Genomic DNA, 26,500 nt, shown 5'->3' on the forward strand with positions numbered 1-26,500 from the left:
CGATGGGATCACAGAGAGACGGACCCAACTGAGCGACTGAACACACACACATTTCTTATTCTTGCCTGCCCGTGGCTTCATTGTGTTCATGTTTCCCCCATCCTCTGTATGTGGTAGGCTTCATTTTTTATTCTGAAATAGAGCCAAGTTTGGATTTATCTTTCCTGCTGCTTCTCCCTTTCTGCATTTAGAGTAGCTTTCTACGTAGATATGTTTCCTCCTGCCTACATAGACGACCACAGGCTATACGAAACCATTTGCACAGGATAGGATTAAGAGTTGAGATACCCATTCATATTTAGAAGAATCTCTTTCAATTTTAGTGGGCTCTTTGACCCACTTGGCTAGGTTTAAGTGGGTGAATTTGCAGTATATCAGCTATATGCAGTCTTGGTTGTTGAAGCTTGGAAATGCCGTTCCTCCCTCTTAGTGTCCTCTGGGGTAGAGAGATGGCAACATGTGCTTAAGGCAAGCAAAGTATTTGAACATGTGATATTGTCAATGCAGAGAAATCCAATAACAAAAATTCGGCCCAAAGAGAACAAGATCACTTCTTATTAGGAATGGCTTATAGCAGCATGTCAACATTATAGCTGCTGTTGATATATTGACCCCATGTTGCTAAGGCTTGAGCTCCCATGGGAGCTGATTCTTTTCCTCTGTTTTTTTTTGTGCTTTTGAAAGTGAGAACATGGTGGGGGTCTATCTAATGGCTTCATAATTTTTCCCTGTGTGTGAGCATACACGTGTACCTAATAGCTTCATAGCTTTACCCTTGTATGGCTATACTATAATCTATGGACATGTAGTTTTTTTTTGAGGCCTTTGAGACAGTGTAAAATGAATATTCTTTTAATATCTTTGCATACTTAGGCAAGTTTATATATAAGGTAAGTTCCTAACAAAAAATTGTTGGGTTGTAGGGGGTATATATTTAAAATTGATAGACATTGCCACATTACCTCCCAAAGAATTTTAAACCATTTATACTTCCCTCAGTAGTCTGTAAATGTATACTAACCCTCCCCTCACCCTAACACCATAAAGCAGACTTTAAAATTGTGAATCTGATAGGTGAAAAATGCTCTCTTTGATGTGTTATGAGTGAGATTGAGCATCATTTTGGATGTCGGTATACTGTTAGTTTTGTTCTTTTCTGTGGATTGTGTATTTCATTTGGTCATTCCATTCCCCACTCCTACAGTTGGTCATTTCTTTAAAGATTTGCAGGGATTATTTGCTTATTAAAGAAGCTAATTTTGTTTGTGACATATTTTACAAGTATCTCCTCCAGTTAGTCATTTGTCTTTTAAAGGTTTTATGATCTTCGCTATATATGCTTAATTTTAATGAATGGTGAAACAGGTGATAATCTTTCTTAATATTAAGACACACACTTGCCATATTACGGTAACGATCCAGTACAAGTTGGTGAACATGAAATTTGTAGTATCTTCAGTAAACAGAGATTCCCTATTAACCCATTATCTTTAGCAGAGAAGAGGATCAGATCCTTCAGAAGGTTATTTTTAAATCAATGCAGAAGCCAGAAATGTTTCCTGGTTTATCACAAATCTTAACCTGATTTTACCAGTTAACTGAGCTTTTAAAAATCCTTCTGTGCAGGGCTGCAATGGAGACACAGACATAGAGAACAGGCTCGTGGACACGGGCAGGAGAGGGTGGGACGAATGGAGAGAGTAGCATGAAAACATATACACTACCATATGTAAAATAGAGAGCCAGTGGAAATTCGCTGTATGACTCAAGGATCTCAAACTGGTGCTCTGAGACAGCCTAGAGGGGTGGGATGGAGTGGGAGGTGGGAAGGAGCTTCAAGAGGGACGGGACATATGTATGCCTCTGGCTGATTCATGTTGATGGTATGGCAGAAACCAGCACAATATTGTAAAACAGTTATCCTTCAATTAAAAATAAATTTTAAAAAAGATCCTACAGTTTTTAAAGGAAAAAAAATCCTTCTGAAATATCTTTACATTTGAGTCATTTTATTTTTTCCTGGATTATTAGTAGCTTCAAAATTAAGGCCTTTTTTAATGACCTTTATATATTTAATTTGTATACCTATTTGCGCATCTGACAGCTTCCCAAGTTACTATGCACAGCACCTATTTAACAAGTAAATGGTTTTTTAAGAAGAAAACTGGTGTCTCAAAAGCGATTGAAATATCTCAGCTACATGCTTCAGTTTGTTCTTTTCTCCATCATGGATTTTGTTTTCCCCAGGAAGGGAAAGTGGTAGTTCATACATTCATTCTGGTCTCCCCAGGATTTGGTGGAAAGGTGCAACATATTCACTACAGTTCATTTAGTTCTGTGCTATAGTGGCCATGTAAAGGGACATGGCATAGTTAAGCCATAGTGGAATGTTAATGGTGGTTGTAACACCTAAGCTTGTTAGACCTTATAGGCACATTTTCAGGTGTAATATGGCATGGGGCCTAGAAAAATCTAAAGGTAGTAAGCAAGGCTGGCTATCATCTGAGAAAATACTCAGATGAACCAGTAAGGCTCATTTCTAAGCTTATGCCTTCTTTGAGGGGAGAGAGAAAGAAAGCAAGGTTATAGTATGTAACATTCGAGTTTCTTACCCAGTTTTAACATTTTTAGGATGAAATAGGTAACATTAGGTAAACCAGAAAGTTGTCTTTTGCAACCAGAGCGAGAGGGTATCTTTGAAAGAAATTTGGGAATGCTGGTCTATTTGACCATTATATTCTATTAAGTTACTTAATCTTTGCCTCAACTCTTGTCACATTCAGTTAATACAAAGCCCGTCAGCCATGTGTAGGCGAGGTAAAACAAGAAGGGTCAAATTGCTGTTTCTGTTATCTACCAAATGTATATTGTATGATAATGTGTTGCCCATCCCACAGCAAACTTTTTAGTCCTACTTATGAAGGTATAGGGTTTCCCAGATGGCGCTAGTGGTAAAGAACCTTCCTGCCAATGCAGGAGACATAAGAGACTCAGGCTCAGTCCCTGGGTGAGGAAGATTCCCTGGAGGAGAGCATGGCAACCCACTCCAGTATTCTTGCCTGGAGAATCCCATGGACAAAGGAGTCTGCCAGGCTATGGTCCATAGGGTTACAAAGAGTTGGAATGACTGAAGCGACTTAGCATGTGTGAGGATACTGACTGAACTCAAGTCTCCCTGGGTTTTCAAAATATTTTTCTTGAGAATTTCTTTAATATCAGGTCCCCTGTTCATCTCTGAAGTCTTCCAGCAGCATCTTGGTAACACTTCTTTCTAAAGTTCCTTATCCCCAGCTTTACCTGATGGCAGTATAGTGGATGACAGGCCTCATTTCCCCCTTTTGTACCTGCAGGTAACAATGCTGCTCTGTTCTTTTCTCTCTCTCTCTCATTGTCATTGGGGGAAAGAGGCTTCAGATGCCCATTCTGACTTGAATCTTATGAAATGTCATGGTTCTTAGTGTTTAAATTTTAATTTTCTAATGGCTGATGGAGGCATTGTATTGAACTAGACCTTCCTATTAAATTAATCGGAACGTCCTATTTCCTTTTAAATCGTTCTTAAATGTTCCCTTTTAAATAGTCCTTAAATTGGATTTTATCCTCCGCTGCTATTCTCTTACAGCCTTACTCTAGATTAAATATAGAAAGTATTTGGTAGACAATATTTGAGGTTGTTTGAAAAGCCTTATATTTTCACTGATAACAGGAAAGCAGTAACTGATAATATGCCATGTAGATGACACACTAAGTCCTATGACTTTTAAGCACGTCTGTGGTCACTGGTTTCTCATCTTGTTCATGTTAACAGGTGTCCCAGGGTATGATTTGAGAATGGCTATGAGGGGAAACAATGAGGTGCCGTGGAAGCACCCCAGAGGGACACCTAAATGAAACTTAGGGTGGAGGTGGCCACAGGGAACTTATACAAGGAAATGTGATACCTCATCTAAAGGATAGGAAGGAGTTAGAAGACGGATGGGAAGAGTATTCCAGGTAGGTGATAGAGAGCTTGGCATGTCTGAAGAATTTAAATGTGTGTGGATGGATCATATCTTGAGTGACCAGAGGCAGTGAAGTGATGGGAGTGGCTCGGCTCTGGCAGGTTGAGTGTGCAGAATTAGGAGAAGGAACCCTCTCGTAGAAGAGCCCTGAATGGATCATGCAGAATCTTCAAATTAGTGTATTTTTCACCCTGGAAGTATTGTGGAAGTCTTCACTTTGTGTTTTTTCCTGGAAGCACTGTGTTTATTTTGTGCTGTTACTTTTTGGGCGTTCACCTGGGAACCTTTATCACATGGCGTCTAGGGAATAATGTGCCTTGAGATGCCACCTACAGTGCGAGGGACATATTCCATCCCGTTCCAACTGGGAAGAGTTAGAATGAAGTTAGGGAATGGACAGATGGTAGGGTATGGGCAAGGAATTGGTGGACCTATATGCCAGACACAGTGCTGACACCTGGCATTGTAGCCATGCATTCTGGGAAACAAACTCTCTCAGAAGGACAATGCAGATAGTGGAGTTCAGTTTATTACACCGGCGGGCCCAAGGCAGAGTCTCCTCTTAGCCAAGGACCCCGACCAGTCTTTGTGAAAACCTTATATACCCCAGGCACTTCCCTTGTAGTCGGTAAGGAATCTGCCTGCAATTCGGGAGACCTGGGTTCGATCTCTGGGTCGGGAAGATCCCCTGGAGAAGGAAATGGCAACCCACTCCAGTATCCTTGCCTGAAAAATCTTAGGGACAGAGGAACCTGGTGGCTGCAGTCCACGGGGTCGCAAAGAGTTGGGCACGACTGAGCTACTAACACTTACTTACTGTATACCCCAAGTGTATACGGTTCCCTGAAACTAGTCTGACCAAAGGAAAAAGAAAGATACAATCAAAGTTAACCCATGATTCATGCCTTAAGCTTAGGTGGTTAACAGTGGACAGTTATCAATAGGCTTGTGATCATACCCCAGTAAGCATAATAGAATGTATGATTCTATTCGGTTACACATATAATTAAGGTATTCTTTTAGGCGATGGAGAGCCCTGGGGATCTTCCTTCCTGGGGCCTGGTTTTCCAGTTGGTTTGTCTTTCGATAGATACTGGGCATATAGCTCAAAGTCCACAGTCCGGCCCAAGATGGAGTCCTGCTTTCAAGATAGATCCTGTTCTGTTTCTTCTTTCAATATCATCTTGAATGGTTGAGCGTTGTAGATTTGTTTTAAGAGAATGCTTATTGTTTCTGAGGCAGGAGACTTTTTTGGAAGAGAAAAAAGTTTGTTCACTCAGAAGTCACCACCAAAATGGGTAAAATCCTCCAGAAAATTCTAGTTCTTAATACTTAAAAAAAAAAATCAATGCCAAACTTAAATGTAACTTCCTGTATGACTTTTATGTACTGCTCTGACCACTGTTAATGTCATTCAGAAGTCCTGTCAGGCCCAGCACAATACAGGGTCTTGCTGAATTAGGAGTTGCTCTGAATTATTTTATCTCAGATAGAAACCTTCTGAGAAAGAATTACTGCTAGTCCTGCCTGCTCCCATGGATGCAGAGTACTCACTAAAGAGTATCTAAATAAATAGAAGCAGGAGGAAGGTGAAGTGGCTTCCTCATGCTTCTCTTGAAAATGGGTTTTGAAAGCCCTTTTACTGTCTCAACCAAAACCTAGTTGCTTAGAGGCAGTCGCAGCTAATAACCTTTGTCTCTCATCTGATATTTACTTGTTGAGGAGGAGATTTATGTTGAAACCCAAACATGCCTTATGTTTTTCTTAGAATGCCTTTGTCACTGCTTAGCAGGGGCATACATATCAAAACTGAGTGAGCCTAGGTGGTCTCTCTACTTGGTGGGATAGTCTCTCAGTTAGGTGGGAGCCAAGAATTTACTTTTTTTTTTTTTTTTTTATTTTATTTTTTTTTAAAAAAATCACATGCTCCCCATCCTGAACCCTCCTCCCTCCGAACCTCCCCATACCATCCCCTGGGCCTTCCCAGCGCACCAGCCCCAAGCATCCAGCATCGTGCACTGAACCTGGACTGGCATCTCGTTTCATACATGACATTTCACATGTTTCAATGACATTCTCCCAAATCTTCCCACCCTCTCCCACAGAGTCCATAAGACTGTTCTATACATCAGTGTCTCTTTTGCTGTCTCGTACACAGGGTTATCGTTACCATCTTTCTAAATTCCATATACATGCGTTAGTATACTGTATTTATGTTTTTCCTTCTGGCTTACTTCACTCTGTATAATAGTCTCCAGTTTCATCCACCTCATTAGAACTGATTCAAATGTATTCTTTTTAATGGCTGAGTAATACTCCATTGTGTATATGTACCACAGCTTTCTTATCCATTCATCTGCTGATGGACATCTAGGTTGCTTCCATGTCCTGGCTATTATAAACAGTGCTGCGATGAACATTGGGGTACACGTGTCTTGGGCAACTTTACTTTGGTCTAGCCAAAGCTAGAAACAAAAGATCATAACAGCTTTAATCTCAAAGAGAAGATGTTATTTTACAGGTCAGCAAGCTTTCTGCTTTTCTCAAGCTTAAGTTTGTAAGTGTGTGTACTCACCTCTATTATAAATGATTGTAACTATAAACTTGCTGTTTGGACTGGTTCTTTGTTTTTTTCTTTTTAAAAGGATGCTTTGATTTAAAAGATGATCTATCTAGCATAACCTAAAAACGTCAGTAAATAACTGCTTCTGAACTGCGGTGGCGCCCCCCCCCGCCAATTAATGAGGCATAAGCCTCTATTTCCTAAAGTAACAAGAAAGACAAATTAATTTTTAGGATAGTATCACAAAGGATTAACAGATTCATATTGTGTGTTGCATCTTAAAGTGAATTTTGCTGTGTGAATGTAATTCCCTCAAAAGTCAAGTTTAAGAATTTGCTTTTATGTAACTTTCTAAGTAAATCCTTCAACCCAAATTGAGGACATTTCTGGCATTCAGTGGTTGCAAGTAATTAGGTGCTCATGAGGTCGTTGAACTCAACCTTTGAGTTTCAGATAACATGTTTTCTGAAATAAATGATCTGTTAGAAACCCCCCACACACACACAGCTAGATATGACAGATTGTACTAGGTTTACTTCTAAATGAGTGCTTGAGTTTCTAAGAAATGTGCTGAGATTTTCCTGATTTAAGCATTAATTATGAGGTCAGTTTTTTTTTTTTTTTAACTTTAGCCACCTTTGCCTTAGATCTTGTATTTTGATCTTTAAGGTTGTCAGTAACTAATTATGCTTGTCAAGTTCTTTTCTGACTGATGCCCATGAATAAATCACAGTTCATTCCTAAAGGTAGAAGAAATTCTCATACTTCCTCAGTTTTTGTTGAGATTTTTTTTCTTAAACCCATTAATATTAGTGAATTACTTAATTTTATTGACAGTACAGGTAGAGGAAAGATTTGGAATGTGGCCCTGACTAGATTTGATAGGGACCATATCAATGTATTGGTTGTATTTCAACTTTTAATGTTTTGTCTCCTCCTCTCTCTTGCTGCATAACCTATATCCCTAAATATTCCTTCTCTTTTTTCCTAATAGTCCAGAGATAGAGGCAGAGGGACAAGTATCATTGTCCACATTCAACAGATGGGGGATAAGGGAGAAATTAAATAACAAATGTTAAAAGGCACTCAGAAAGTGTATAACTACATCTTCTTGGCTCTCATCTGCTATACTGACTTAGGTAGATGGTATATCTATATTAGAATACCTTGAGGGCACCCATGGGTAGAGGAACACTGGGTTAAGTTCCTTTGTCCATTTGTATCTCTTCTGTAATTACTACATGCTTTACAGAATGAGCCACATTTGTTGACTGGGCATTTTGTAAGGAAAAGCTTTTAATATATTTCATAGTTTAACCTGATGTCTTACAAGGTATTTCTAAGCACATGGCTAGCCAGCTCTACCTGGGATGACTACCTTTGTCCCTTTTCTTTCAACTACCATCAATTTTGATTCTGCTTAGAATGTTCCCCAAGCAAATGTCCACTCAGCCCCCTGCCCTCTTAAGAAATGCTGATTTATATAGCATTATACTCTCTCAGAGTGGCCGATATGTTCTTTTCTATGCAATACAGTTGCATTAAGCTTAGCCTAGGCTTTTTGTGTAATCTTACAAAGCATTCTTATTTGGCCTATATGATATACAGTATTAACTGAAGTAGTCTTATAAAGCACTTTTTTATTTGAGCTGCATAAAATACATTATTAACTTCTGTCCATTATGAAACATCTTTGTTTTAAAACATTGTTTCACATTGTTTTAGTGCCAGGTGCCATCTTTCACATTTTGACATTCCTCATATCTTAAGAGTTCATCAAAATCAGATATTACCTTTTCTTGCCTGCAGTTCAAGGAGAACTGGTTCATTAATGAAATTGTATGCTGAACCTTGTATTAAAATAGACATTTAATTTTTCTAGCAGAACTTTAAGCAAAAGTCTTGCCTTTTGGCTTCTCTTGTTTTGGCAAAACTCCCTCAGTTTCCATCATGAAATAATATGGAGCCTAAGAGTTGGGTTAAAATTAGGGTTTTATGAACAAAGCCACATGGTTCTCTCCTCACCCCAATGTATATCCCAACTTGGGGCTTAAAAAATTGATTTTTCAATGTTGATTTGAACTTAGTTATTGACTGCCATTAAATTTTCTTATAAATTACTACCAAAAAAAAATAAATTACTACAATGTGCACCTCTTTCCTTGTGTTCCAGGCTGGACGTAAAGAAAGAAGTGATGCACTCAATTCTGCAATAGATAAAATGACCAAGAAGACCAGGGACCTGCGTAGGCAGGTAAGCTGAGAGAAGTGCTGATTGCTTTCCCAAGTTCTTGGTTTTGTTATTTTGGTTAAAATTCCAACAGATACTGGACCCATATGCTTTCTTGAATTAAAGGATGACTTTTCACAGGAAATTTGACTGTTTTGTTGCTAATAAGCTTCTGTTAAATGGCTACTAAAATCTCCTGGGGACCTGGAGTAATACAGTCCTACTGGAATGGACTGAATAAATTATGCTATAAAAATGATGCTCAGGTAAGAAAATCAACTTAAAATGACTTGGGGACCTCAGAAAATACCCTGAAGGATCTTGTGGTGTTAACTTACAAACAGTAGAGATAGAAATTGAAATTATGTATTTGACTTGCCCCTTTTCTGATTTTGATTCTTGGTGAAGATGTGTTTCTAGTACAGATATGCAGAGTATAGTTATTTGGGGCTCTGAATTTTCTGAGTTTGTAAGTATAGACGTCTTTCTCTTCATTTAATGTTAAAGAATCTCATTAACATTTTGGGAGCAAATTGAGTATTAATCTTTTAAAAAAAGATAGGATTGAATTCGTAAAGCAACATTAAGACTTAAAAAGAAGTTGTAATTGTTGTAATACAAACAATTTCCATACTTAGTGGAGAAATATTTTATTGTTCATGTCTGGTATATAGCAGAATTAAAGATGGAATGTAGCTACCCATCATCCTTTTAGTAAAGTAATATCACACATGGTTATAAAGATAACTTTTCAGTTTTAAGGTTCATAGTGTGCTAACCCTGTTCAGAAAGTGCTAACACCCTCTCCCTTCTCATTTTTATTTAGCCAATTAGGCCAATTATATTCCAAGGCTATGTGCTAATTCAACCTAGAGGTCATTTCTGTTTAGTTTTTTTTTTTTTTTTTAACACTCCTTTAAGATAGAAGCTTTAGTTTTGTAATTCCCAAGAAAAAAGGGTTTTATTTTGAAAACTGAGATTCTGTTGCTGAAATGCTTTAACTGTAGTATAAGCTGTTATCTCCGCAATTGTGTTTCCTGTGTTGCAGATTATATAACTGCATGGCTTACATGAGGGGTTCTCATATAAGTGCAGCCAAACTGTCATGAATTTCCATTAGATTTAAAAGTGCAAGAGAAGAAAGCAGTCTAGCTTTTTGGTAGAAACAAAATCAAATTTTTACAATTTAATTATTAGCTCCGCAAAGCTGTCATGGACCATGTTTCAGATTCATTTCTGGAAACCAACGTTCCACTTTTAGTATTGATTGAGGCTGCGAAGAATGGAAATGAGAAAGAAGTTAAAGAATATGCCCAAGTTTTCCGTGAACATGCCAACAAATTAATTGAGGTAAGTATGTTAGCCGTTTTATTAACTATGGGTAACTTGGTGGAGTGTGGTGATTTTTAACCATATTATTGAATCAGCTAAAGAATTTAGGGACTCATGTTATTTACAATATGTGTAAGACAAAAGTCTTTTTCATAATTACTTAAACATCTATCCCAAACTACCATTTTGCTAAGTTTATGTTAATTATGTACCTGATTAAATAAAAATAGTCCCTATTCCTGGAATCTTAACATTTCCACTTAGTTTTAATGCAGATACAGATAGATCATGACATGCTTAATCTCAGAAGACACTGTAGAAAATAGTGGCTAGAAGCTGGAGTTTAGAAGTCATACTGCCTGGGCTTGCATCTTGGCAAGTTACTGAATCCCTTTGAATGCCATTTCTTTTCCATAAAATGAGAATATACTAATGATGCCTATCTAAGTATTATTTTGAGATTTAAGAGATGATGTGTGTCAAGTGCTTAACCCTTTGCCTGAGAACAGCCTCCCCTCCATCACCCTTTTATAAAACTAAAGAAATTGGGAACTTCCTGGCCTTCCAGTGGTTAACACTTTACACTTCACTGCCAACGGCACAGGTTCAATCCCTAGTTGGGAACTAACGCCCCACAAGCCATGCAACACAGCCGCCACCTCCTGGCCCTAAAGAAACAGCCCTAACATGCTACTAATTAGATATGTTTGAATAGTAGAAATCTGTATGTTATTGTCTGTTTGTTAAGGTGACAAGAAGAAAGAGTAAGTTGCTATTTAATTTCCAGATAAGTTAGGCTTGCTCCTACCTTTTGATTACTGAAATTATATTACTGTTTAATTGATTCATTATTACTATATTTCAAAAGTTTGACACATAGTAAGTATATGGCAAGTTATTTAATTTTGTAGCCCGAATGTAAAACACCTAATATTTGGAAGAAATATTCTATAGACCATTTGGTAAGTTGGTCATTATGTAACAACAGAAAATGAGCCTTTTATGTAAAATGTGTGTCTTGTACACTTGGATTTATAGTGATATTAGGCCAGGTTAACACTGTAAAATAGTCTAAGGAAAGCATCAGTTATTACATTAAACATGTTACTAATTTTACATCTAGTTTTCTTTGAACATTGATCATTATCCTTAACTGAATTAATTATGTACAAAATATGTAGGTCAGTCTTCTATTCAAGTTAATGATTCTGGCATTTGGTCCAAAGGCTTGCAGTTTGTGTCTCCATTAAGCATAATCTTTTCACAATAGTTGTATGACTGCATGAGGTATAACCTCCAAATATACAAAGATTGTCTTCAGGAAGCCAGCCTCCCGTAAGTAGCCTGCATCTCAGAAAGTGTGCCTGTGAGATAGGAAGCAAGGATGCTGCCAGCCCACAGCCTGGGGTAAAAGGCTACTGTAGTGGCATGGGAAAGGGCATCTGAAAGGGTGTGGCAGGCTGAACCTTCAGGGCAGTCCTGGTCTGTTCTTCAGCTGGAGGAAGGTCACTTTTTAAGGACTTGGTGTACAATCCTCATCCTCTCCATCCAGCAGAACTGACACTTGCTGAGCACCTACTGTGTACCATGTATGGACGCAGTATATGCAAATACAGTGTACATTCCTCATTTCTCAGGTAAGGAAACTGAGACTTAGGGAAGTTAAGTAACTTAAATCCCTCTTACACTGAAGGCTGTGCCACTCGGGCTCACTGGTGTAGTAGACAGCCTCGTGCCCAAGAAGAAGCACTAGGTGGGCCTGGTGGCTTTGCAGACCTTACTCTAGGAACTCTGTCAGTGCTCATACTTTTTATTTCATTCTGAACTAACCAGGCACCCAGTAGTGTTCAGAGTTTGATATTCCCTGTCACAGCTCACTTCTGACTTGTTTCTCACCTCTCTCCCCTCTCAGTGACCTCCACCCCTACCATCCCCCACACATAATATATGTATATTAAACGACACATGGCCTAAGGCAATGGCACCCCACTCCAGTACTCTTGCCTGGAAAATCCCATGGACAGAGGAGCCTGGTAGGCTGCAGTCCATGGGGTCGCTAAGAGTCGGACACGACCGAGCGACTTCACTGTCACTTTTCACTTTCATGCATTGGAGAAGGAAATGGCAACCCACTCCAGTGTTCTTGCCTGGAGAATCGCAGGGAGGGGGGAGCCTCGTGAGCTGCTGTCTGTGGGGTCCCACAGAGTCGGACACGACTGAAGCGACTTAGAAGCAGAAGAAGAAACCAAAGGCCTTATAGTACCATTCTGCAAACATTTAAATTACTTCATGGTAATAGAGGTACTAAGATAAATAATTGCATGTGTGCATAAAAACAAAATGAATTTTTAAAGTGTTTGTTATAGAAGCCTCATATTCCTGATTCAAAGAGTAACTTGATACTTCAATGACAGGCCTTCTCCTCCCCACACTAGTACTTTTGTATTATAATGAAACACTGAATTAGAGAGAGACTTGTTTTAAGCAAAGGTAAAATACTCCATTGTGATTATTTTGTTAATCTCCTGCCATCTTCCTTTCTTTCTATTAATTTCCCGTCTTGAGTGGAATAAATGTCTGCAGCCAGCTTTGGTTTTAGGGCCATTTGCTGTTTTTTTCCTGAGGGTTTGGAGGAAGTGAGAGTGCTAAGTGAAAGTTGGGAAGGGCTGGTGTTGATAGGCCTCTGGCAGGAAAGGAAGGGCTCAGATTCTGCAGCCACTGAGAATTCTGCCAGATTCTTTTGTTCTAAAATAGTACAGTTCTGCCACTAACTACTTGGAATTAGGATAGACTCCACAGGTAGAGGGCATAAAGCCCAGTAAGATTGAGCTCATTGTAGATGCCAGCTGCAAATTAGGGGGTCCCTATCCCATCTGTACTTCGGACCCAACTGTGTATAAATTTGAGGATTCCCATGACCAACTCACTCTCTGTTCACAAGACTGCCCTCATTACAAATGCCAGCTGCAAGTTTGGGGGTTCCCAGTCCACCCAATCTTCGGATCAGCCAGCTACAAATTTGAAGGATTCCTTTGGCCCACTTCAGGTTCAATAATTTGATAAAACAGCTCGTAAAACCGAGGAGAGTGTTCTCCTTATGACTCCCATTTTAGTGTAAAGGATGCAAATCAGGACCATCCAAATGGAGAGACACAGAGGGTGAAGTTTGGGAAGGTCTCAGAGACAGTGTTTCCTGTTTTCTCTCAATGGATCACCCTCCTGGCACATCGATGATTCAGCCGGGAAGCTCCACTGAGTTTCATTGTCCAAAGATTTTATTGAAATTTCATTATGTAGGTGTGATTGATAGGATCCCTTCCTCCCCTAGATCTAGGTTTTTCCTGAAAGCCTCAGTCCTCTAATCACATGGTTGACATCGGCCTCCTCTTCCTGAGTTGTCTCATTAGTCTAACATGTAGTGGCTCACCTCGAGTTACCTCGTTAGCATAAGTAATGAGTAGCAAAGACAGTCCTCAAATCTCCTAAGAATTCAGAAGTAATCCAGTGCAAAGACCACACTCTGTGTGTGTGTGTGTGTGTGTACACACACAACACCTCCCCATCTTGAAGGTACATGGAGTATATGGTTTTCAGTTAGCTTGCTACCCAGCCATAAACACCACACAGGGTAAGTGAGACAGGGCAGATTTGTGTGCTGCAGCTTTATGTTGATCCTATTGGTGGCCAATTACCCAGTGATTTACCGCTTGTCTTATCTGGTGTTCCTTGCATTGTTCTACTTTTCGCTGGAGGTTTGCCCTCATGGAGCCTAGTTTTCTGATTGAGTCCATCTCTTCTCTGTGAAGTAAGAGGTCCTTTCTCATAGAAGTATTGATTGTCCCTCTGGTGTGTAAATCCCATTCTGTTTAATACCCATGCATTGACACTTAACCTTTCTTAGACTCCTTCAGCAGTGGGAGACTCCCTTTTTCCAGAGGCATCACATTCCACTGGTGGATTCTCTGGTTGTAGGAATGGGGGGGCCACAGTCATCTTCTCTGGAACTACTCCTGTCCATCTTTTTATTGCTGCTGCACAAGTGAATTGAGAGGAGCTATAAGTGTAAAATACATACCTGATTTCAAAGATATAATATGGAAAAAGAATGTACTTAAAAGATATCATTAACTTTTTAATTGATTACATGTTGAAATGTATTATCTTGAGTTTAAATACTTTTTCTAATCTCACCTCTTAATGTGGCTCACATTGTATTTCTGTTGGACAGCACTAGTCTGGATGATTTCCTCAGGCCTTTGAGAGGCTCTCTTCATTCTGCCTCTTCTCTGAATGCTCTCTACTAAAGTGCCAGCCCTTGTCAAACACTTGCTCCATGGGTGGGTGGATAGACGGAATCGGACTGCCAAAGCTGCCATTGGGCAGTAACCTCACAGTCAGCCAGCTCCAGGGTTTGCCTTCAGAGGTGCTGCTGCTCAGGTCCATCTTCTCAGTTCTGGTCATTGTCGGGGCAGTTGGGTTTTTTTGGACTCTCTCTGTTTTTACACTCATCCAGAATAAACTTCTTAGATTCAGTCTAGTGTTCTATCTGTCAGGACTGTTGCTGGCTTTACTGTTAATATTATTGACAACACCTTCCAAACTAGTCATTTCTTTCTTTTTTAAAAAGTAAGCATATCTTTTCTCCTTTTACCCAATCTGATGTTTATAAAATACTGTCTGAGACAAGGCATAGGATAGAACCTTTCACATTGCCACTAGAAATCATTGTGTTGACTGTACAATTCTTTGTATATAGTTTACTGCTCAATCAGTTACAAATTCCTTAATTTTTGTCCCCCCAATAAAATAATGTAAAAAAATGCCTTAATTTGGGATGTCATGTAAAGTTGCTTTGAATGTATTCATGGTTTCTGAGTAGTATTAGGGATAGCATTCACTGAGAAATGGGAACCTTTTATGGTGCCTTCTCTGTACACCACATTTTGAAAATATGAGATTAGTTTGAAGAATAAAAATCATATACTGACTCTTAAGATTTTAGGAGCAGAAGTGAATTTCTCCAGCCCCTCTGTGTGGGCATAGTATTTGGAAGGTTGTGTGGTGCCTGCTGCCTACCAGATCCTTATTAAATGACTTTGTGATTTTACTGGAAAAAGCAAATAACAGTGTTTGCTGTGTGACTGCTCTTATTTTCTCAGGGTCTGACTAAGACCTCTGACGCCTCACTACAGTTGTCAGTGGGATCTGTTAGCTCCACACATGGTATTGAGTTCCTTTTCTTATGTGAAGGGCACATAGAGGTTGTGCGTCTCAAGGCCAGTGAGTAGGGGAGCAGGAGCTAAGGGTCAGTATTAATGAGCTGGTGACCCTTCTCGCCACCGTTTTCTTCTGTTCTGGAGCATAGCACTGAGGGCTTGTCTTTGATCTGTTTATGAAAGGGCATGGCTATGCTTCATAATAACAGTAACACCTTTTCTACCTGATTTTCTCCCATATCAAATTAATGATTTCTCTATGTTGCTTGTCAATTTAGTGTATTGAGGTGAAAAATTTGTTTTCTGTCAAAAATATTAACCTTTTTGTCATTAGTGCAACATCCACGTGTCCTTTTTAATTGCCTCATTCTTTGCCTACCTCCTTTGCTGTGAGCAGCTTAATAACTAAAGAGGAATCAGTTTTCCTTTTTTAATTTTGCTGTCTTCTGGGTCCTTTTTCGATTTCACAAATTGAGAGTGAAATAGGAAAAATATAATTCATGAAATCTTGCCTATAAAAACTATCATTTAGTATCCCTTTCCCCTCAGTCCCAGACATTGTATTAAAACAGGCCTCTTATTATAATGAACTTGCTACAATAAGATAGTATTTCATTCATTGTCTTGTGAATTAAGAACCAAAAAGTAAATATAATTGGTACAATTTTGAGCTGGATTATCATTATTTGCTATGCCACTCCCCCAGTCCCCCCCACCCCAGGTCCAAGTATTTCCCATTTTCTGGGACTTCATAGGGTATGGCTTTATTGGCTTGAAATGTGTATTTTAACTGCAAATTGAGTGATCTGCATTATAACTTTTATTCTGTGGTGTGCTGATAATACGCAGGAAAGTGACCTTGAAGAAGCCTCTGTAAGGAGCATTTGAATTAAACAAGGACCTTATACTATCTACCTGTGACATCTTGGATATTTTCTCAGTATCTCAGTACAATACTGTAGGCTGAAATTCTTACAAACAGCAAATCAAATGAAGCTTCAATTTTCTAGTACTGTAGGATGTTTGCATGAAAGCAGTGAAGTATTCTTGGGGAGAATGCTGACCTTGAAATTAGGAACAACTTCCTAAGCATACTGAGCTTGATTTTCTCAAATTTTCAAAAGTGCAATTTCAGATAAATGGGGTGTGTAAGACAAAAGTGTCTTGCATGTACTGTTTTAACACCTTAACCAGAAATAAGCTTTTTTGGCTGAATTTAACCACCTACTCAAATTTTGGGATGGTCAGGTGAAGGTGATGGATGCATTTTGTTCTTAAGAAGCATTGAGAATTTTTTCTCTTAGGGCCTTGGTAGGAATGAGAAGGAATCACTCTGCTTCAGAAAAGAGTGTAATCCTGTTGCCTCACCAGTAGAGTTGATGGACTAGTGTTTAGGCAGGCACCATTCTTAGCTTTACTTACTGATTATTCAGGAGGTTAGACAGAAATAGGGAACTTGTTCAAGTGGTCCATATAGTAACACGTAAATGGAAATGATGACAGTTTCATCTGAGTGGTTATCTATACATGAAAAAAGCTTTTTAAAAGTATCAAATAACAAAACTGTCTAAAATAGTTTATGATGTTTTAGTAAATTCAAGTTCTAATCCTGTTACCGGAGATCCTTATATTTATATCCTGCCTCTTCTTAAAATTTGATTTGGTATGGCTCATTTTGAACAAAAACATAAGATAAGGCAGATGTTGAAAATCATGATGCAGATGAGAAGTCATACACTTCTCATCTGAACTATAATTGCCATGCTTGTGTTTCATTGTGGCATTGCACTTCCTGGTAGCATGGAGGAAAGGAAGAAACAAAATTGGTTGTCTAGTTTTTGTCTTTAGAATGGAGGAAGTATACCCACTTTTTCATGGGAAATAAGCCTATTGTAAAAAAGTAAAAAAAAATTCCTAATGTGGCACTTTCACATAAGGAACAGTGAATGAGTTAATAGATAGGGCCCTCAGTATTTTAGTAATAAATGTAGTGGCAGGTACCATGCATTTTCTTCCCCCCTTGTACATTCTCTCTAAAAAGGCAAGGTCATAACATTCAGTTGACGCCAAGTTGAGTCCAGACATCTGTTATTTGTTGAGGGGCTAACCCAGCACTTGTCCTTCAGCCTCCCTATGAAAATATTAGGGGAACTAAGGGGCTGTGAGTCCAGTGCTTTCTCCCGATCACACCAGTATAGTTTGCTTTCTTTTTTAAAATAATGTTCAACCCTTCTGTTTCTTTGTGCTTTAAATGTGTCCTGTAAATAGCATAAGTTTAGTTACTGTTACTCAGGTTAGCAGGGTTTTTTGTTGTTGTTGTTGTTGATTACTTTTGTTCACTGAAGTGTGGCATGACATGTGGATTCATTCTTACCACTGTGTTTTTATTCTCTCTTTCCTTTTAACCCACTGCTTTCAATCCCTCCTCTATTTCTGACTCTGTTTTTCTCTTTGGGATTGGTTGAGTCCTCCCACTTCTTCCTATTTTTTCACCCCCTCTTCTTGTTTGGAAATCATACACTCTGTTTACTAGTAGCAACTCCAGATATTTTTAAGCATGTATGTTTAACTCAGAGGTTGAGGTTAGTGAGTATCTTTTTCTCCTTCTGAAACAATATGAGAATCTTAGAATGCTTTAACTTTAGTTATTCTCTAACTTAAATATTCTTGTACAGTATTTCATTTCTCTAATTTTTAGCCCCATGAGTTAGACACCATTGGTGTTTCTTTAATAACTTATTTCAACTTTGTATAAATTTTACTCGATACCCTATTTTCATTGCTTCTCATTTCTTCTTGGACATTAAACCTTATGGGATTGTTTCCTTTTCCCTGAAGCATCTTTGTATGAAACGCCTTTAGTTGAGGCAGGAAAGATCTGTCTGGAATAAGTGCTCTGAGATTGTTTTTGGTTTTGTTTTGTCTTCATTTTTTATTTTGCCTTAATTCTTGAAAAAATACAGTAGTTTATTGGACATATAATCGTAGGAGGATTTCCGCCTCACTGTCCTCTTCAGGGATTTGATGATGATATTACCCTTTCTCTGGCTTCCATTGTTGCTGTTCAGAAAGCAACAGGAAGTCTCACTGAGCTTTCTTTGTAGATAATTTGTTTTTACTTTCTGGCTGTTTTTAAAATCATCTTGGCTTTGTTCTAAAGCTTTACTTCAGTGTATCAGAGTGTAGATTTCTTTTTTATTTACTCTGCTTAGAAATCTGTCTTCCCAAATCTAAAAATTGTTTCATCCTCACCTACCTCTTTGAGTATGGCCTCTTCCCCATTTTCCCTGTATTCCCTCCTGAAATCCTCAAAGTTGAATAGTAGACAGTCTCAATTTATCTTGCATGTCTCTTAATTTATGGATTCCGTGTCATGAAAATGTCTTAGTTTTCCTGAATAATTTCTTCAGTTTGACCTTCCAGATTAATAATTCTCTTTTCAGCAGTGTCTTGTCAGTATTATTTTAAATTTCTAGAAATGGTAGTCATTATTACTTTTCTCTTGAAATTCTATTTTGATCCTTCTCAAATCTGCCTAGTTATTTTTGAGTGTGTTTTTTCTTTTCTATATTTTGTATACTTTGTTATTTCCATTAATGTAAAAAAACATTTTTTAATACTCCACTTTTGATCATTTGATTATTTGCAGTCATGGATCTGATTACACAGTTCTTTTGCTGACTTTTGCCCAAGATCCCAGTTCCTTGTATGAAAGTGAAAGTAAAAGTTGTTTAGTCGTGTCTGACTCTTTCCCACTCCATGGACTATACAGTCTGTGGAATTCTCCAGACTAGAATACGGCAGTGGGTAGCGTTTCCCTTCTCCAGGGGATCTTCCCAACCCAGGGATTGAACCCAGGTGTCCCTCATTGCAGGCGGATTCTTTACCAGCTGAGTTTGGTGGGTTCACATTTCTGGTATTCACATGTGGGAGTTCTTTGATGCCTGGGTTTAGATTACCTTCCATCACCAAAAATTTCCATTGATATTTACTTCTGCCAGTTGCTTACAGATACTAATACATGATTGAGGTATAATTTACAGACCATAAAATTCACCCATTTTAAGTGTACAATTCAGTTGTTTTTACTAAATTTATGTAACTGTAATTATGCAGTCATCATCATAGTCCAGTTTGGAACTTTTCTGTCACCCCTGTGTGCTTCACTTTTGGGTAAGCTATCTTATTCCTCCTAATAAGACTGTCAGAAGACCCTTTCCTGGAAAATGGAAAGTTAGAAGCTTAATCTCTGTTCCATCATCATTTCTTCTGTGGGTTTGGAAATGATTGTTAAAAATTTCTTGTGTGGTTCTGATATTTATGTGATGTGCAATTGGAACTTCTGTCTTCCTATATTGACAAGTTTAGAAAAGTTGATTTTATTATTACTTTGGATTTTTTTTGAGAGTACAGATAGCTTAACCATTTTTAAAGAAATCTCAGGTGGTAGCTTGACCTAAAACCATGTAGCAAGTGATAGAGGTTTTGAGCTTCAACTTTATGGCTTGCTACTCAGGTTGTGGGGTCATTACTTAGACGTAAAAGCTTCCTGTTTCACAGTTCTTCTTACTTGTTTCACCTCCACAACAGGTATAGACTACTATGAGAGTAGGTCATTAATTTATTACTAAGAACAAAAAGAAATCTCTTCTTTTCTTCCTGTAAAGGTTCCAGTTTAAGGGGCAGTGGGAAGCAACTTGTGTTTGACTTAAATTTTAAATTTATTTAAAGTCACCAACACATATATAACAGGAAAATTTGTCATAATTATATAGTTTTTCTGCCTTATAACTTTGCTTAATAACTTGTATTTAATGAAGAAGTTCTGGAGCTTTCCTCAGTGTCTGAAAAGTTGTCTTTTCTGTCATGTACAGATGTCATATTAGTTGATTTTACACAGCCTGGCTGTCACAGTTTTTTTCCACACAGCACAGATTATTACTAAACCCAGCAAAAGCCCAGGGCTGTTTTTTTGGGTAGTTGAATGTTTTCTGAAATGTTGTGCTTGTCTACAAGGTCCACACTTAAATGGAATAGGCAGAGGTGGTGCAGAAGCAGTGTCACAATTTCAAAGGTGGGAGTCATAGTGTCAATCTTAGCCTACCTCTTAGATTAGTGGGAATCAAAGACATTTAAATTATTAATACATGAAGTTACTGTGGTTGCAAAGATAAGACAATTTATTCCCAAAGCAAATTAGAGACTCATCACTCTCCAAAGTTTCAGCTCTGTTAGGTTCTCTATGGAAGTCAGCTGCTTTGAGTGTTTTTAATTCAGATTTTAGAAACTTCTTCAGTCTAGTTAGCTGCTATCCAAATTTCTAGAGCCCCACAAAGAGATTATTTAGGAAGCCCCTTCCCTTATACCCAGCTTTCATGGCAGTCAAGCCTGGCGCTAGTATATGAATTTAGCTTCTAAGAGAGCTGTGGTTGAGATGTTGCATTTGCACATTTGCCATGGTAAGAAGTGAGTAGCCCTGTCCCTGGAGGGTGAATTGAAGCTCATTCATCTGGAGAAGACTGTCAGTGACAGGCGCCCGCTTCCTCCTTCCAGGGCAGGCGGGGTAGCCTCCTGAAACAGGCAGTGTACTCTTGTAGAACATTACTGCTTCAACAGTACATCAGAAACACTTTAATGTTTTAAAATAAAGAATAAGTCTTCCATAACTTTTGTTTTGTTAGGATTTGTGTCAGAAAACAGGAATGATGGTGTACAGAATTCAATTTGTTTCTTAACTTAAATATTTTTTTCTGAGTTTTACAGATTTATAAAATTGGGAGAATGTGAAATTGTGTGGTGGCCAGAGAGTTGAAGGCAGAAACAGTGACAGACCTTCCTGAATCTAACATTTGACTGGCCCCCTAAAATTAAAATGTTGGGCATGGGGCGGGACCAGGCGTCTTTGTTAGTCCCAAATTGCTAATTCAGTCATCAGCCTCCAATTTTATATTTGGTTTCAAAATGCTTTCTTATTTGGTTTCAAAATGCCTTCTTAAGGCAGTGAAGCAATAGAAGCTATGGTTTCATAAACACTTCTAATTAAAGCTTTCTCCTTCAGTAGAGCACCATAAAATGTATATTTGAGGAATAATGTTTGTAAAAGTTTTATGTCATGTTTTGCAGCACTTTAAAGCAAAGAAATAGAAATCAACAATCAGCTCTGTAGGTTGTCATCATGAAGAGAAATGCCTCTTTGCTCAGGTTCAGTTGACACTGGAAAGTGGAGTTGGAACCTTTAGGGAGTGTAAATGTTACTTCTGTATGTGATTTTGAAGGCCCCTACACATTAAAATCTGACTTAATTTTCTTTTTCCATACATTTTTGTGTTTAAATTGCATGTTCTTTTGTTTCTCCTTATGATTAAGCATTGCAGGATTCTAGTTACGATAGTTAGCAGTCTTAGAGAAAGCTGATAATCCCTAACTGTAACACGGCAAACAACAGTAATGGTATATAATTTTTCTTGTGTCTTTATGTGTTTAACTTGGGTAAAGCAGTGAAAATCAAAGATTATTGCAATTGCCCTTGTTTACTCTGGCATTTTAAGTTTTCAGAGTATGCTTCTGATACTCAACTGCCTATGCGTCTATCATTCATAACTCAGTTTGTAGCTGGGGAGAAGGTATCTCTTAGCACCATGTATTCAGTTGGTCCTTGGTATTGCTAACAGAATTGGCAAACCTGTTTATTTAGAAATGTGGATAAGTGATCATGGCACTAGCAGCCACTACAGAGCAACATTCTCAGCACAGCCAGAGCTTCAGCAGAAGAAATATGACACAACTTGGAAAGATTGTCTCTGGATACACGAGTAGTGTCATTGAGGCAGTTGGATGGGAAGGTAAAGATTTTAGTTCAAATGAAGTAGCATCATTCAGGAAAGAGTCCAGCTGTCAGTGCTTTGAAGAAACCAGTTGAAGGACAGTTTTGTTCTTATCTATGGGATATCATCTCTGTTTCTTTTCCCATTTCTTATGAGGATGGCCTTACCTCCATCTCAATGTGTTAATGCTATTCTTTTTTATTTGAAAAATAGCCTTGCGTTCAAATAAAACTCATCTTGACTTTTAAGTATCCATTCACCTGTCAAATGAGAATAGCAACTTAGAATTTCGATTTCCTTCCTTCAGGAATAGCTGCAAAATACATTTTTATTGTAGTTGAGGGTACCAGTGATTCTTTAGTGCCTCGGTTCCTTAGCTTTCCTCACATCACTGCCCACACCAGCAGACCCTTGTTCTGAGGTTACTGTTCAGGCAGGTTAGAGCCCATGTACATCTGATGAGTTATAAGCCCTAGGATCTTTCAGGGTTCTGCCACCAACAATGTGACATGTGTTAGGAGTCTGTTTAATTTCCTTAGCACAGAGCTAAAAAATTTGTCCTCATAAGCAGGTAATCAGTCTGTGAGAAATAAAACACCTTTGGTGCTTTTTTCATTTGTTCTCTAAAGGTCAGGGATGGGGTAGATGTACATTTGTTTTCCTTTGCAGTCAAAAGAGAAAAATCTTCAAAGACCTTTTTTATCTTTTCTTCTAGGTGGCCAACTTGGCCTGTTCCATCTCCAACAATGAAGAAGGTGTAAAGCTTGTTCGAATGTCTGCAAGCCAGCTAGAAGCCCTCTGTCCTCAGGTAAAGTACAACCAGCAGTGTTTAAGCTATCACCAATTGGATTTGGGTTATTAAAGTGGAAATGAATTTTATTTTATTAGTTTCATTTTTAGGATCTTAGATAGAAGCCTTGAGGACAAAATACTGATCCACAGTCCATGGAGAGAAATGTATGTTTAACTTCCAGTGATATTTGCTTAAGCGTCATGCGTTACTGTCTCCTTGCCCGTCATTTGAAATGTATAGCCTTTTTCACTGCTGGCAAATGGAGGGCAGGCAGTGGCCATTGCTAAGGGCCTTTCTAAGGGAGGGCCACCTGCAACATGTGGTAGTCCTGGCATCAGGATTGTTACCCCATGAGCCTGAAAGGATAACTGCTGCCCACCCACACTCCATCTTTATGCCCAGTGTTTGGATCTTGTTAGAGGGCATGAGATTCAAGAACTGGAAGCCTTAATCTGCTGTGTCCTGAAGTACCCTTATGATACAGATATTAATAACGTATTTCAGCCTGCTACTGGTAAAACTTGAGAACTTTTCTCCATTTCCAGTGGCATATTGTGAGGCTGGTGATTAGGCTAGGTTAAGCATCTGGGGCTTTAGAAAGACACTGAAGCACGCAGAAGAATGCTTGTTTTGTTAAATGTTAGATGAGCTGCTCTCTGCCGTGAAGTGTGCTAATCGTGTTTGTGTGGCTTGATACTCCGTGCCCCTCATAGGGGTTTCTGAGTAGTGTCAGTGCTGTTTTGGTGAAGAGGTTGCTTCTCCAGTTTCTGAGGCAGAGAATGGTCATGGACATACCCTAAACCTCTTTCTAAATGTCCTGCCAGATGACATTGACCACAAATAAAGAGGAATAAATCAAGGGAACTGGAGTATAAGAGATCACAGGAATGAAGTTTCTGTGTTATGCCTGCCACCAGCTTTAAGATACACCGTAAACATTACCTTGGCTCTTTCATATGCATGATTCCTGACCAAAATAAGTAAAGACTGGTGATTAATCTGGGATCCTGACTGGTACGCAGGTTAATTAGAGCCTTTGTTCTCATTCTCAACCATGTGGGTTAGTTTGCAAATGAAAGTTGCTTCCTCTGGGTGTTAGTGTGTTGGGTCAGCTGTGGATCCACATGATCTGATCAGTGTTTCTTCAGCTTTAACCCAGTCATTAAGTCTGTTACTGGCCAGTCAGTAGCTATACAGATAATAAGCACAGTAAATTTAATCACGTCCAGAAAGTTCATGGATGAACAAGTTGTATGAAATAAATTTAGAGCAGGTTTTAAAGATTTGGCATTCTTTTCTCAGGCTTGCCTTATTACCCTATCAGTGCTTTATTTTTAATGCCTTTGCTTCTCCATTTGATTTTGAAATGCTTGAAAAGCGACAATGCTTTCACATATCGGCTGAAACAGATGGTAACATACGCTGATCACACCTACTAAGAGTATTTATATAAATGATATTAAAGCCTTGAAAAAGAGAGTCTAGTAGATTCTAATGGGAGTGCTGGTGTGCGTAAGTCACGTTTGGCTCGGGCTTGTTGCCCAGGCTCTAGGTGCTTTCTGAGGCAACCTTTCTCCCTCTCTTCTGTAGTTCATTTCTCCTACTAGAGCAGACCCCAGGACAATACCCGGATGATTCCTAGGATTAGGTATAGAAAGAAAAGAAAGTGAATTCACTCAGTTGTGTCCGACTCTTTGCGACCCCATGGACTGTACCCTACCAGGTTCCTTCATCCATGGAATTTGTCAGGCAAGAGTACTGGAGTGCCATTAGTTGCCATTTGGTATATGTCCTTGATAAAAAGGTGTTACTTGTTGTGATTGTTCTCCCAGATTCCTTCCCAGGCTCCATCCTACCCTGGCTTGCAAATAGGGCTAGGCAGATTCAATGACAACAAATACAGCAGACATTGCGGGCATGGTAATGACAAACTGGATAGCAGGTGCCATTTCTAAATGAGGTAACTGTGATTTCATTCCAGCCTATTATTGCTAGATTCTTTCATTATTTGTAAAGAGAAGTCAACAATTCAGATTTTTTGGTAAGTCCCAATTTTAAAGGATTGGTAACTAACATTTTGAAATTCTTTGAGGAGGATAAAGCAAATTTCTAGGAGCTGCATCTCACCTACCCTGGCCCATGTGTTTCATACTCGAAGGACCTCTCCTTTAAGGTGGCTAATGGCTGTCCCTCTCTTCAGCCTGGTATGGGCAGTGATGTCAGGCATCACTGGCTTGTTTGATAAACCCTAGGCAAGCTAATCAACTTGAATAAACTAGTTAGTTAATTCACCAGTAGTTTAACATGGTGTTTAATACGCTGTAGCATGTAGACAATATTAAAGTATATGTTTCTTTGAGGCTACTGTCAGCATCCATTCACAGTATAGACTGTGTGTTGGGTTTTTCCAGTCTCTTTTTATGTCAGTAGCTGTACAGTAGCTGTACCCACACTGCTGTATTCAGGCAGCCCTGGCCCCTCTGTTGGGGGCTTTTCTGTGACCCCCACCCACAGTGTGGAGTTGGCTCCTAGACCTTATTGTTCCTTTCTGGAGGGGAGAGATGACAGATGGAACCTGTAGAAACCTTTCTTCCCCATCTTTCTGTTCACTTTTGGAAATGGGAAATTCTATTCTAAAGTACTAACTTTTTAGGAGTAAAGCAATTTTAACTCCAAATGTTTGTGGTATTAAAGTTGAGTTCAGACGAAGTAACCTGAAGATGGATTTATTTTGTTGCTTGGGGGAGAAAAGCACCCCATTTTTTGGTGATTTACTGTTGTCATGAGTAGGGAAGAAAGTAGGTCAGCACTCTCTGCATTGCCTTCTGCTTTGTGTCTGCAGTATCTCACTCTGTTCTCCAGAACAGGGACCTACCTCCATCTGAGCAGATAGCACCAATCTCACATGCTCTTATCAGGGGAAAAAAAAATCAAACTGTTCTGGAAAAGGACCTGATTCCCCACATCATCTCCTCATGGTGTGCTCAAGTCTTATTCCTTGGTAGCTGCTTAAAAGATTTTCATTTTTCAGTTCATCCAATGCTGGTCAAAACAAAGTGGAAAAACCCTGCCAACAGCAGGTTTTTGGCAATTGAGTCTTTAAAATCGGAGAATGGCATTTTGGAGATGATCTGACTTAATATTTTATTTTTCATAGTTCATTATGCAAGAATGAGCATTGTACATTTAAGTTAATACAAATCTGGCAGTTTAATATTTCATATGGCTGGGTTTAATGCATGGCCTTTCTTGGAAATTTAAGCAAGGGTGAATCAAGTCTTTGAAGCTGCTGCTTTATCTACATTTTTTGGTCCTTTTTTTGGGGGGAGGGGTGGATTTCTCGCTAACTGAATTGAGAAAGAAGAAATGTTATTTTTTTTTCTTCTGCGTACTTAGATTTATCTTTCATATTATTGCTTCTCCCATTGTGCTATGGAAATTCTGATCATTTTTGTGGCTAACAGGCTTGATAAGCATTTATTGTTGTTCAGTCCCTATCAAATAAGCATAAACTCAGACAGGCCTGGTTTGAATAGTTAAT

The 26,500-nt window shown here is 38.8% G+C and overlaps 1 protein-coding gene across 2 annotated transcripts in view; it reads left to right on the forward strand.

The window, feature by feature from the left end:
* Positions 1–26,500, forward strand: part of CTNNA1 (catenin alpha 1) — a 179,525-nt gene that overhangs the window by 123,585 nt on the left and 29,440 nt on the right. For both annotated transcript variants that reach the window (XM_070374415.1, XM_070374416.1), the window contains exons 8-10: positions 8,738–8,818; positions 9,992–10,144; positions 22,882–22,974. In XM_070374415.1, coding sequence (XP_070230516.1) covers positions 8,738–8,818; positions 9,992–10,144; positions 22,882–22,974 — 327 coding nt within the window. The remainder of the gene's footprint in view (positions 1–8,737; positions 8,819–9,991; positions 10,145–22,881; positions 22,975–26,500) is intronic.

Source organism: Bos mutus, chromosome 7 (assembly GCF_027580195.1).
Source record: "Bos mutus isolate GX-2022 chromosome 7, NWIPB_WYAK_1.1, whole genome shotgun sequence".
NCBI classification, from domain to species: Eukaryota; Metazoa; Chordata; class Mammalia; order Artiodactyla; family Bovidae; genus Bos; species Bos mutus.